General features: G+C 52.3%; 1 protein-coding gene across 6 annotated transcripts; it reads right to left on the bottom strand.

The window, feature by feature from the left end:
• Positions 1–345: 345 nt before the first annotated feature.
• TNFRSF6B (TNF receptor superfamily member 6b) lies at positions 346–13,180 on the bottom strand. Of its 6 annotated transcripts, none has more exons than XM_021282444.2 (5): positions 12,835–13,180; positions 6,869–6,944; positions 5,963–6,341; positions 4,012–4,209; positions 346–1,369 (listed from the first exon to the last, which is right to left on the bottom strand). In XM_021282444.2, the coding sequence occupies exons 2-5, from the start codon at positions 6,908–6,910 to the stop codon at positions 1,092–1,094; spliced, it is 897 nt and encodes a 298-aa protein (XP_021138119.2). In that variant the 5' UTR covers positions 6,911–6,944; positions 12,835–13,180; the 3' UTR covers positions 346–1,091. The 6 variants fall into 6 exon arrangements, with proteins under 6 accessions (XP_021138119.2, XP_064888321.1, XP_064888322.1 ...); XM_065032249.1 differs by lacking the exon at positions 12,835–13,180 and adding an exon at positions 7,414–7,441; XM_065032250.1 differs by lacking the exon at positions 12,835–13,180 and adding an exon at positions 7,378–7,396.
• Between the last annotated feature and the right edge of the window lie 672 nt (positions 13,181–13,852).

The raw sequence follows: 13,852 nt of genomic DNA, 5'->3' as shown, positions 1-13,852 counted from the left end.
ACAGAAGATGCAGGCTCTGTGTCATCAGGCTGGAAGATGCTTGAGAGGGTCACCCTCGTTGACTTCCCTAAGTGACATCTGCAAGGCTTAAAAATAAAACCCAACCCACTTGCCGTCAGCACGAGTCCTGCTGACTCAGCAGCCCCTGGGCAGCATCCAGCCTGGCCATGGCCCACGGGCTGGTTTGGGTGCTGGTGGTGTCGCGTGGATGGGGGATGTTGTGTGGTCACGGGGTGGAGCACGTGCAGAAAGCAGGGAGGGATAAAGCAGAGCCAGGTGGTCTGGGATCGCACCACCACCTCTCTCCTCCAAATGAGACCAGGAAAGACCTCTGGTGACAGAGTATTGTATCATAAAATAACTTCTTTGGTTTCTTTCTTTAGAAAACATCTCTGACGCACAGTATAAAAACAGGTAGTTCAGAAATAAATTTCAAGGCAGCTGTACCAGTGACTTCAGGGCATTCTACAGGTAAAGTGTGTCTCAGTAGCCAGCTCCTTTCTCAAAACAGAGTATAACAAACAAATGCAACCGAATCACCTGTCAGAAATACTGTTAAATAACCAAGAAAAACTCCGAACAAAACCAAACCCAGACATTTTAAGACAAATCCAGACAGTTGTCTAAAAAGGAGGAGCTGGGTTCTTCCCCAGAAAAAACGACCCTGGCTACGTGTTTCTCTTCTGATAAATTATTGACCTTCACTGAGTGCTGGAAAATCAGCGGCCAAGCACCCAGGGAACCCCCGGGAGCTGCCGCAGGTGCTGGTGCAGGGATGTGGGTACTCACAGTGACCCCTCACTGCATCCCCACACTGCATCCCCCCTCTTCATCCTTTCACCACATGCCTCACTGCATCCTTTCACATCATCCCCCCCACTACATCCCTCACCACATCCCTCACCGCATCCCATCCCGGGGGCAGCGATACGGCCGCAGCCAGGGCCGGACCCACCGCAGCACATGTCAGCCCTGCCCCATCGCTCGTTTCCACGCCGCATTTCAAGTTACGTTCAGAAAAATTAATAAATTAGTGAAACCACAGAAGAAAAACACAAAACAAAACCCCCCCAAAAGTTCCGTTTGCGTTCTCAGTACAGGAGGAAGCGCTTGCGGACCTTCTCCTCGATGGAGTGCAGCTTGGCAGCTCGCAGCGCTTCCAGCAGCCCCTTGCTGACCTCGGAGTTCCCTTCTTTGAGGTGGGTGAGGAAAGCCCTGAACTTCTCCTGCTCGGCCGCCCTGTTCTCTGGCACCTGCTTCCTTGGCGAGTGCTCCAGGATTTGCTGCAGACGCTTCAGCTTCCGGATGGGGATGTTCTGGTATGCCACAAAGTCTATCATGGCTTGTTCGCAGTCGTCATCTGCTGGAGCTGAGGGGAGAAAACCACCCAGAGGTCAGAGGGAAGGTGACTAGGGGACACCGGGACAGCAGGTCACAGCCCCACCGAGCCTCTCCATGGACATCTGCCCAAAGAGGTGGTGGGTACCTGATCCCTGGAGACATCCCAGGCCAGGCTGGATGTGGCTCTGAGCAACCTGACCTGGTGAAGATGTCCCTGCTCAAGGCAGGGGTGGCACTGGATGAGCTGGGGTGGTCTCTTCAACCCAAACTGGTCAATAATTCCCTGATATTGTCCTCACCTGGGCAACGGTCTTGGGACACAGCTCAGACTGGGAGTCCCAACTGAATGAACCTTAATGGGTGACGTACCACTCACAACCCATCTTCCAGATTGGGGAGGGTATTTTAGCTCACACAGCCACATACACCCATGAACAGGGGCTGGGAACCACCTGCCCATGCACACTCCAGTCCCTGCCCGGGATGCAGCGGCATCTCGCTTGCAGCAGCTCATCCCTTCCCCAGGTCAGGGGCAGCCAGCTCGTGCTGCCGCACGTGTGTGGTGGAACAAGCAGGTCCAAACAAGCATTTTGCAAGTGGAAAAAGTGAGGTTGGAAGGAAGAAGGAGGAGGAAAACAGCAAACGTGGCATTGTTAGGTGGCCAAAGCCCATCTCTGCCAGCCAGCTGCCCTGAAGGCCGGGTCCCAGCAGCAGCCCATCCTGCACGGGGCAGTTAAGAAACAACGCGTAAAAGTTCCCGTAATTTTGAAAATAACAAATATACCTTTTCCATGGAGTAGAGGAAGAGGGAAACTCCAGAAAAACTGAAGTAATCACAGTAAGTATTTACACGTTATTTTTCCTGAATGCTTCTGTTTTCCCATGCAGATTTTTCCATGCGGGGACAGGACAAGCCCCAGGCGCAGCCCAGATTGGGGCTTTTGGACAGACTGAGTCCAAACTGGGACAGTCTGGTTAAAGCTCTGCTGGAGCTCGCCCCATGCAAGGAATGAAGGCAGAAAGAGTTTTCCAGGCCAAACGATGACTCAGTGAGGAAGAAACCAGCCCAGTTTCATGCCATTGTAAACTGGGAAGGGTGTCACTGGCTATATGGGGCGGGTCAGGCTCTGCCTCTCCTGCAGGTTTGGGGTTTATATTGTGTTGTTGCTGTGACTGCAGCGGGGAGGGAGGCAGGTGCCTGCATGCCTGTGGAGTGAAATCACCATGAGCCAGTATTAAAAATACCCCTGGGCTCCCATTGCTCACCAGCTCCTCTCACTCTATAAATAGGCAAAGCGCCGGTGTGGCCGCGGGCGCTGCTGCCTGACGAAGGGCGGCACACGTGCTGCTGGCACCTGCCCGGCCCCCAGGACCGTGTCCCACTGACAACAGATCTTCCTGCCTCCTCTCTCCGCTGGGATCGCGCTCCTGGCGTGAGTCAGGCTGGGTATGGAGAAGAGTCCCGTGCTGGCGGGGAGAGGATGGAGAGGCAAGACCTGCTCTCGCATGCTGCTGGGGGGAAAAACCTTCTTGCTCCATCATCACAGAGAAGATTTTATTGAAGGTCTTCTACCAAGCTTTGTCCTGATAGAAAAAAGGGTTTTTTATACTGCAGCAACCTCTGCAGGGACGTGGGGGAGTCACCGCCGCTGGAGGTTTTCAGGACATGGCTGGATGTGGTGCTGGGTAATTCTCATCCATGCTCCCTTTCCCATAAAACTTGGACTAAATGAACTCCAAAAGCCCCTTCCAGCTGTTTTGTGCCTCTGTGGTTGATTATTTTTAGAAGTTCAAGGGTGCAGGTCCATTGCCACCCAGACTAGTCACGTTGAATGTGTATCTTGGCTGGATGCTCAGGGTAGAGCAGGTGGTTCAGAGCAGCTGCCTTGCCTCACCTCAATGGACACCAGTCCATGAGATGGTTTTCGGTCCCTTTCTCACCCATGACTTGTTGGGGTGCACATTACATAGCACCCCTGGACCAGCCCATCGCTCTCCCCAGCTCCTTTGCCCTGTGCTTTTGCCAAGAAAGGTTGGATCAGATGATCCTTGACGCCCCTTCCAACCTGGGGTTCTATAATTCTATGATCTGGCAGCTCCTGCCCAACCTTCAGCCTCCGCCGAGGCTCAGTACTACATTTGCACTACCACGGTGGCACAACCGACACCATATCTCTACTATTTCACCCGAAAGGTCAAAATCCACCCTACGCTCAGCTCCGATGAACCTCGGACTCTGCTCCATTCACCCTACACAAAACAAGGCTGTGGCTGCAGTAAAACCTTCCTGTAACAGAGGTGAAAAGCCCGGGAGGAGCGAGCAGGAGGTGTGCCAGGGGCTGAGCCGGTGCCACAGCCCTTCACACCGCGGCTCTTCACAGGATTTCACCGGCGGCTCTTTGTTCTGGCTGCACGTGGAGCCTGCGCGGGCTTCGGCTGAGCGGTGGCTGTTGTGCCCTGTCTCCTGTCCCTGCCCTGCATGACTGACCTCGGAGGGGGAGGAAGGCAGGCGGTCTATATTTCATCCATCATCACCATTAATTATGGATCACCCCATGCTTTTACAAGCTATTTTACCTCAGTTTGCATCTAAGTAGAAAAAAAAAGGCACTGAAAAGTTGGCTCTTGCCCTGGCAGCATCGTGGTCCCAGCATTCCCCCCCAAACTGACCTGGTCCCTGGGTGCTGTTGCTCCTCCCCAGTCTGCAGGAGGTACAGAGGGTGTCGTGGTACTTGTTGCCCGGCACGTTGGTCACCTTGTTCAGCTTGGAGCAGTTCTGGTGCTGCTGGCACGTCTCGGTGCTGGATTTGGAGGAGGAGAAGAAGCCGGGGGGGCAGGGGCTGCACTGGGTGTTCTTGAAGGGGGTACCTGTAATGGGGGGGCAAGGGGACCATCAGCCTGGGGTGACAAGCTGGGAAGGGAGCAGGGGCAGGAGTTGGGGACAATGCTGGCAAAGAATGACAGACACCACTGGAGTGCCAGGAGGATGTTTTGGAAATGAGCTCTGCCCGCAGCTCCCCTGGGAACCAGCGACTTGCAGGACAAACAGCAACACCTTTCCCTGGCATTTCCCAAACCGAAGCATTTGGCACGTGCCGATAAAATGTCAGCAGCCTCCAGAGCCAGGAGGAGATCTCATCTGCTACCAAAAAGGGTCACGTTGTGGGCAGGAGACATCAGCGGGGATGAAGTCCCCGCCGAGTGCCAAACCAGCCCTTTGATTCATAGCAGAGTCAGGAGGCTCCAGGCCAAGTGAAAGCAAAAGTTGCTGAGAAGGTCAAAGTTCTGCTGCGGGTCAGCCCCTGTTTCGCAGGGACGGTGCCACGGGGACGGGGTTGCAGCAGGAGGGGGAACAGCCCCACAGGAGCAGATCTCACACCCTTTTCATCTCCTCATCATTTACCTAGTTAAGAACGAGGTCTCTACATTGTCACAATGCATCATTCCCCACACAAGATACCATTTGTCAAATAATAATAAGAAAAAATTAGCTTCTCCTCAAACACCTCAGTTTGTTCACATGGCTCCTCGGTTTTCCAGCCAAATCTGAAGCTTAATTTCAAAGGGCTCCCCCACATTGTTGGGAGACCTAATTCACCATCGTTGCTTCACTGCATTTTGTAACCGTCACGTCCTACAGAAAAATTAAACCCCAAACCACAACTATCAGCATCAGCTGAAGACAACAGGTATTTCTCCTCTGGCTTGGGAGCCTGGAGCTCTGCTGAGTCCACGTGGAAAGGCTTCAAAAGCCTCTGCACTTCAAAGCCCAGAGCAAGATAATGCTGGTTTTGCTGATGCTGCCTCAGCTGCAGTTTCCAGACAGAGCCTGGTCCTCGGTGATTCAGAGGAGAGCGAGAGGGAAACTCACTCGTACGCAACTTGTATTTTTAGAAAGTTTGCACATATCCCAACAAGGGCAACCAGGGGATCAGACAAATCTGTGCTCAGGGAACAATGGAAAAATAACTCCCCTGAAATCTCTCGTGACTTACGTCTCACCAGGGGATGGAGCCTTGAATTCATGAGTCTCCCCTAGATGTGAATTGAAACCAGGCTGACTTCATTGTTTGGGCACCTGCCCATGTATCCATTTCATGTTTTGGATACGGCCTCTCCAAATTGCTCAATAATAAACCTCAAAACCCAGCCCCAGAGCTACACACATTCACCAGCCCTGCCCTTGCATAATTAGCAGCCCTTTTTAGTTCTGATAATTTGCATTCCACACTCCCTGGCTGCCTGAAAGAGGAGCAGGAGCCCTTTCTGAAAGCCCTGGCAGGGTGAGATGCTGCTCAGGGATGGGGAATAAATCACAGCCCAGCTCTGCCTGGTGAAGCATATACCCAGGACTGTCATGTTCCAGCTAAGGATGATGCTGGGGGATTTCAAAGGCTTTCAAAGCAAAAATGGGGAAAAAACGAACAAATCGCTCCTTGGAAGAGAGGCGGGGAGCAGTTTCACGTGCCAGCAAGGACGGCACTGCACTGGTGTGCAAAAAGGGAGCAGGTCAGGCTATGGGCAATCATCAGCCACTGTATTTCTCCTTGTTTTTTAGCTCCAGCAGATGTTTTGGGATGAAACAAGAGCCTCGCAGCATTCACGCCGCTGGGGTACTCACCCAGGTTCTCCACGCCGAAGCCCGGTGGACACTCGGAGTGCGGGATGCAGAACTCCATCTCGGAGTAGTAGCCTTCCTGGCACTGGCAGACGCGGTTGTGGGTGGAATTGCACGGCTGCACCTCCACCTGTCTCTCCCCACAGATGACGTTGCAGTAGCGGCATTTCTCCAGGTAGTTCCAGTAGTGTGTGTAGTGCAGCTCGGGGCAGGGCGCGCACACCGTCTGCCTGTCCCTGCTGCAGTGCTGGGACACGAAGGTCCCCGGCGGGCACTGCTGGCAGGTCACCTTCTCGTGGGTCACAGCATCTTTCCACTGGTAGGTGGGTTGGGCGTTGGAGCCAAGCTCAGCCAGGAACAGGAGGAGAGGGGCAAACATCCACTGCAGCACAGAGGGAGCAAAGAGCCCTTAGCGCATCCTCTTGCGGAGGCAGAAGCAGCAAGTGCAGCTGTTGTGTTACAGAATTTATTACCATCGTAGGTGCAAGAAGTTATTCTCCCACCTCATGCTCTCCCCAGCCCCAGGGGCAAAGCAATGGTGGTACCAGGGACCAGCCGCTGCCCCCATGTGCTCCCATCACCCCCCGCTTGTTACCCCAGGTGACACAGTGTCTTTCCCAAACAATGCTTCTTAAACCCACTTGGTGGTGCCTTTGCAACCCTGTTTCTCTCTTTCAGCACTATAAGCAGCTCCAGCACATTCTCCCCCCTCTTTTCACCCCAGTCGGTTCCTCACTGTTCGGGGTGAGACCTTTGCATATCAAGAAGCAGACAGAAAGTTTTCCAAGCTAGAAAGAATTCTGAACTTTTTTTGGAAACCCAGGTACTCTGCACAGGACTAGAGAATCCCAGAGTCTTGTTTATCCTCCCTTTCCTTTCCAAAGCACGTGTGCCCGACTTTCCTGTTACCTTGGCCAGATGCCTTAAACTGAGCGTGTGGCAGGACAGCATAGCACCAAGGGCTCCGAGCGCCGCAACCAGACACCTGGGGATGCAGAGAAGGTTCCTCAGAGGCTGGCGCTGGGGACAGCGGCTGTGTCACAGCTCTCCGCAGCAGCACCGATCCAGCCTTCCAGCCTCAAAGCAGAAAGAGAAGCGAGTAAGGGCTGTTAGAAAATACCGAGTGTTCTCCTCCGCCTTGCAAGCAGTCCCTCCGAGGGAGATGCCGGCTCTTCCCACCCAGGGCCAGGAGCAGAGTCTTATAGCCCGGCGAAGAACCCGTGCAAGGCTGTGACACACTCATCGCCCCGACATGCGTAAGCGGGGGAGGAAAGTCACCCCCCAGCCCGGAGGCAGCAGAAGTGGGCGAGGTGATGGAGGAGTAGCCGAGGTCTCCCTCCCCAATCCCATCTTATCCCACCCCGTCCCATCCTCCCCATGCCCCGGGACCGGCTGCCTCTTTCCCCATCCCACCCGACCCGTGCCCCAGAGCCGCTCCCGCCCCGCGGTCTCACCGCTCCCGCCGCTCCGCTCCCCGCGCCCGCCGGCCCCTTTATAGCCCCGGCCCGCGGGAAAGACCCTCTTGCGCAAGCGGCCGGCGGCATCGCGGCCCCATCCCGCCCCCCGGCTCCATCCCGCCCCCCCGACCCGATCCTGGCTGCCCCCGCCCCCCCGGCGCCATCCCGGCCCCTCACCCCCCCTCCCCTCCAGCCCTTCCCCTCCCGTTCCTGTTCTTGCCTATAAGCAGCGGAGCTCTCCTGGCCGGACAGTGTGTATTTACCTGCCGGCAGGTGGGATTTGCACAGCTGCAAGTTTAAGGTATGTTGAGGATTTTTTTTCTTTTTGGCTGGGGAAAGGTGGGGAAATTCCCCCACGAACTCTCTGTACATGCTAAATAACTTCCCAGTAACAGCATTTGCCTCTCCGGTGGGGGTACAGCGTAACCCCAAACACAGCCCCGGCACTCCCGCTCTTGCTGTGATGGAGCCAGAGCTCTGCCATCCCCCCTCCCACACACCGGGAGCACTAACCCCGCTCAAACTGCCCAGGTTTGAGTGGTTAGGTAATACATTTCTGAAGTTGGCTCAGAGCTTCAATTTTCTCCTTTCAAGAGCACCGTAGGTGACATATTAACTCCAACTTCAACACTAAAACACGTAGAAGTACCTTTTGTGGGATAACAGCATCCAGCAGGTGAGCAGGCCAGCGTTTGAACATCTTACAGGCAACACTTTGCTGTCAAACTCAAGGATTTCAATCTAAAGTGAATTGAGCCTCACGGGTGCACTGCTTGGTGCCTTTCCCAGCGCTGCTCACTCTGTGCTGCCCCTGCTCAAATATATCACCTGTGTACTTTGTCCTTCTGCCCCACCTCACCAGGTTCCCTCTGGAGGTGAGAACATCTAAGGGCACAAACGCAAAGTGCTTTATGTGCTGGGAAGGCAGCAGACACTGGAGAACTCGCCATCCCTCCGCTCCAGCTGCACCTGCAGGGTCTCCCCGTACCCCAGGCGTGGGGGGAGAATGAGCACGGGTTTCACCTTCCCTTTGGTGTAACAGCAGGAGAGCTCCTCAGCGAGCCCATGAAGAGCACAACGCACTCCGTGCCCAAAAACGTGCCCTTTCCTTTCCTCCCAGACACCCCCTCCTACAGGGAATGGAGCCACAGGTGAGGAAGGGGAAGACTGCAGTTCCAAAAAGCCAGTGGAGAAAATAGTTTCACTTTTATCTTGGTTTTAAACTTTCCAATCAATGGAAGAGAAGAAAACACATCTAAACAGAAATCGCATCCTAGCACCCAGAGCACTCCGCTGGGAAGTCTGATGGTGTTCGAGCTACACCCCTGGTTAATGTCACAGATTTGCCATCTCCAGCTGCGGAAAGGCAAGAGACTGTGCTGTGACCTGCACGCTGTGATCCGCCCGTCACACAAACCACACTGGTTCCAGGCCCCATGGCCTCGGCTCCCGGCCCCCAGGCACCCCCTGCCAGGCAGGGCTCTGCTGTCCCTGGCTGGGGACCACTTGGTAGGTTTGGTACCAGCACAGCACTGTCACCCATCCCATCTCAAGATAGAGACAACAACTACCCACCAGCAAATCCTTGCTGGTTCAGAACAAAAACACATCTGAAATCAGCAGCCAGTCCATAAATACACTTGCTTAATGCACACAACTTCTCAAGCACCTCTGTGTGCAGACACTGAAGGGTCTACAATATCCTCCCACAAACTGTTTTCTGTGGAACTGCTGTTTACAGCCTGGCTGCTCCCAGGTCAGGCTCTGCTCCCTGCTCTGCAAACAGCAGCACCCGCACCCTCACCTGCCCCACACTGGGGCTCAAACACATTTCCTGCCATTGTTTGAGCTGCAAGAAAGGAATTGCACTGGGAATGCAGCTGTTCAGAAGGAACACAGATGTTTTAATAAGCCAGCCAAACGTCCTCCAAAGAGGCTTCTCCAGCCGCTCTCACCATTTGCATTTTTCTCAAGCATTTCCCATTCTCATATATGTCTATTGGGCAGCTAAGGCTGCTGAGTAGTTATGAGTATCAACCACAAGACAGAATCACAGAAAAAATTAGTTTGGAAAATTTTCTACTCTGTTCTACGCTGGGAAGCCCAAGACCGCGATGAGTGGCGTCCTTGACATTTTAGAGCTGTCACACACGTGACCGAGCTGTCGGTCTGACCTGTCACCCTGGGCAGGAGCATCTTCCTCCTCGGCAGGAGCCGGGTTCCCTCTGTCCCATCTCCCAGCACCCAGTGCTCCCAAAAACTTCATTTTCACCCTTGTTCCCTCCATGAACAGTCACATCTGTTGGATTAATATTATCTTACTCACACAGGCTCCTGCTGCCAGTCGCTGGCTCTGCTCTCCTGTCCTGGATGGCCAGTCTCTCAGGCTTTATTTCTAACACTAAAGATTAAAGCTAAAAGAGCTAAAACCACACAATTTACAAAGACAGAAAATCAAACCCAGTTTTCTGCTACCCAGTAGGAGAAGTAAAACCTGATGGTCAGAAGGAATTATTCACAGGTCCCTCCAGTAAGATCAGTTTCTACCCACCATGGTTAAAGAAAAGAACTGCAGCTGGAGTGAAAGGGGCTCAGTATTTCTGTCTGGGCTGCATTTATTTGCACTCTACACCAAACAGGCGATGGGCCGATTTTCACAGGCCACTCTCAAATAGATTTTAATTTTACTGCTGGTTTATCTCAACCACTTGTAGCTCCCCAAAGTAATCCTGATGATGAGGATTAGTAACACCTTTTGACGTAACAGTTGTTACATCAAACTGGGGCTTTGCTTTGTCATTATGCATCATCTCAGTAATTAAATTACCTCCCAGCACTGCCCTGGGACTGAGGCACATCCTCTTGAGGATGTTTCTTTAGGGTGAAACTCCACCGCTCTGAATCAAGCACATCTCTCCTGCGGTGCACCCGGCCGGGGTGGTGCGGATCTTCTGCCCCACATTTCGGAGCAGCCCCATTGCTGACACATCCAGACTTTTCCAAGAAGCGGAAACAGAGACTTTTGCAAACTTGTGAGTCTGTTGAAGTGACAAACAGTCACACCGTACTGTTTGTAAAAGGATTACTCAAAAGAGCTTATCTGAACAGCACCATATCTACTTTATCTCCCTCAGTGTTTTGCTTAGATTGACAAACAAAAAGCACCGAAGAGCCCCCGCTCACACCTGCTGACGGGTGGAGGAACCCACAGCTGTACGAAGCCAACGTAGGTGGCACATCCTGGGTGGCAGCTCATGGGACTCCCAGTGTCCTCATAATGGAAACTATTGGGACAGATGTGACACACCAAGAAACTCCAAGTCCACACCACACCCCAATGCAGTATCAAATATTTTTGATCAAAACCTACAATGACAAAAAATTTTCAGTTATATTCCTAGAGAGTGAGATGCCACGTTAAGGGCAGAGAAAGGGCTCCCCCAGGCAATCTCTGCCTTCCAGGGAGAGAAAAGTCTGGTGGAACAGTGACCCTCAATTCATCTATTTTTTGCCTGTTCTACTCGCCCAACAAACGCCCCCGAGTGGGTCTGGGGCTCACCGGGATCAGCAGCTCCTCGCCGCTGACCAACCTGCAGCAATTGAGAGCAGCAATTCAGCATCATCCTCTCGTGGCTCTGATTGCACTTCCCCACCCAGGGCGTCGCTCCCCCAGGAGCTTCGGGGTGTCCAGCAGCAGCACGGCTGTTCAGAACTGCTCTCGAAAACTCAGGTTTCTCGCTAATATTCAGAGAAAAATCTGGAAAGCAAAGTAATTCCTCGCTGTCTGGCAGCGGCCACCTCTCCAGGCAAAGACACAGTTCATCTCTTTCCTGATAAAAGAGGTGTCTGGGGCTTTTGTTTGTTTGTTTGTGTTTTGTTTGTTTGTTTGTTTTAAAATTTTAATTTGGACTATTTCTCAAATTCTTTCAAGTTTATTGAGGAAAAACAGTGGGAAAAGTTTCTTATTTTCCCAATGACACACCACTAAAAATTGGAGACAATAGTCATAGCACTGCAATGCAGGGACAATAAAGCCAGATTAATATCTACTTCCTTCATGCCCTGTAACTCATGTGTCATTTGCTTCCCAAAACCAGCAAGGAGTGTCCACGAGAGATTTTCCTCTCCCTGAACACTCAATAATTTGGATCAGTTCCTCTAACCACTTACAGCAATGTCGATATTTAGGAAGACAATAACTGTACCATAAATAATGAACTCTCTCTGCCTTGCTTTCTTGTGAATTCAGCCGGTTTCAGGATGACACGTGGTCAGCATCCGCAGCTGTTCCTGGGCACCCTGTTCTCCGAGGCTTCCCTGACGTGGGTTGGTTGCCAGGCAGGGTGCGAGGAAACCCACTTGAAACACTTTTGGGAGGACCCACTGGTGTCGTGACCGATTCAGGGACACAGAAGCCTCTGAATGTTTCTTTGGAAGATGGGGAGTGGAAACAGAAGGGATCCCGCAGCAGCCTGCCCTGGGACATGGGGCTGATACAGCGTGCGTCTGCCGAGCCAGGGCTGGAAATGGGAAAGGGCGGGAGCCTGGTGGTAGCTCAGAGAACACGGGTGCTGGGCACCCACCTCACAGCGGGATGGACACCCTGGGATCCCCAACAGGAACACTCTAACAAGTGATAGGGCGGCTGTTTGGGGATCTACAAGGGCAGAGACCTGGACACCCACCCTCAGGGGCAGAATTGTGCTCTCCCGCCAGAGGAAGCACCTCTGGGTTTAGAGTAAAACCTGCTGAAGGACAACAACCTGTAAAAGACACTTTGCTCCTCACTGGTTGGGATTGCAGCAGCTTAACTTTTGTATTTTTTAATCAATGGGCACAACCTCTCAGCAAACCTCCCCAGATAGATCAGGAATGACAGAATCATTAAATTCTGTTGGTTATTACAACCACAACTAAGTGATGAGCAGATACGGCACAGACAAGGACAACCTCCTGCAGGGCGGCTGCTGCCCCCGCACCGGGATACATTGGTGTCCGTCTGTCCTGCCTGAGGGACAGTGACAGCAGGGACCCACCTGCCAGGCTCGCTGCAGCGCAGAGAAAGCGGCAACAAACCCAGACCAGCTCCCAGCTGGTTACACCTGCAAACAGGAGATGCACTGGGGGACACCGGGGTGTTCAGAGCTCGTCAGGGTGGGCTCAGCGAGCAAAGGAAGAGTAGATGTCCTCAGCGAGATGATGAGACTGCTGGGCAGTAGAAGGAACGTGTGAACGTCTTAGAGATATTGATATTGTAACAGTTCCCCTGCCCCGTCTTGCTGACAATGGAGCATTCCCAAGCAGGAACAGTGTCCAGAACCCGAACGGCAGCACAGACAAGGCACAGCTGGAAAAACTGCTCTAGTTGAGGGGAAAAAATTGATTGTAATTACATTTGTCCCAGCAAACCACACGTACCTTTTAGATGATTAAGTCTTGCTGGATTTTTGCAGTCCATAGCAGATGATTTAGATGATTTCCATCAGGAAAACCTCCCCAAAGCCTTTCCCGCCTCTCGCAGCCAATGTCTCATCTCATCCCATCTCCTGAGCTGTGGTTTCCCTCCAGCGGCACAGGCAGAAGCTGCAGTTCTCCCAAGAGAGCACTGAATTCTCTTACCACTCAGTAACTTTTTGCTGGTTTGTGCTCCTGGTCTCCACTCTGCTCCTTTCCCGGGGTGAGGAAAGGCTGAGATTCCAAATGAGCGTCCAGCCGAAGCCGCAGGGACCTGGTTGGCAGCAGCTTCACCCCGCGCAGCGGATTGCGATCGCCCCGAAGCTGCCAAGTGCAGAGCAGCAGCGTTGGCCGGAGCTGCTTTCCCCGAGAGGAGCCTCTTCATTAAAAACTTCTGTCATGCAAGAGTTATTGCCAGGCTTGTTAAAAAAGGGAAAAAGAACAAATAATGATAAAGAACACTCAGGGCACAACTTGGGAAGTTGCAGCCTCAACAAAAACCCCTTGACTAACAAATAAAACGAAATCCATTTCAGGTACGGAGTTGCTTTAGTTTTAAGACGCAAAACTGTCTTATAATACACATTTGTGACAAGATTTCAGTGCAGCAAAATGTGGTTTTTCCATCATTAAGCACAACACAGTCACCAGGCTGCAAAACTGGGAGTCCTGTGGAAGGACAAGAGTTAACACCACAGCCACCCCAACCCCGCCACTGCGCTTCTTTCCTGCTCATTTTTACAACATACACACAGAGATTTTTCTGTGACGTTTCCACTTATATTTCAAATATCCAGGGCTTTCTCCGTATTGTTCATTCTTGTTTTCAGAATCTAAGCCACTATCAGTAGTGCGCTGAACACATTAAGGTAAAACTCATTCAGGTTTAAACATGTCAGAACATATGCCAGCCCAAAATTACCCTCATTCCTGTCTAAATCTTCATTATTTCTAATTATTACCTAATAAAGTATGGAAAATT

The sequence above is a fragment of the Columba livia genome, chromosome 16, assembly GCF_036013475.1.
Source record: "Columba livia isolate bColLiv1 breed racing homer chromosome 16, bColLiv1.pat.W.v2, whole genome shotgun sequence".
In the NCBI taxonomy this organism is placed as follows: domain Eukaryota; kingdom Metazoa; phylum Chordata; class Aves; order Columbiformes; family Columbidae; genus Columba; species Columba livia.
Note: the sequence above shows the minus strand (reverse complement) of the source record. Positions and strands in the feature narration are given on the sequence as shown.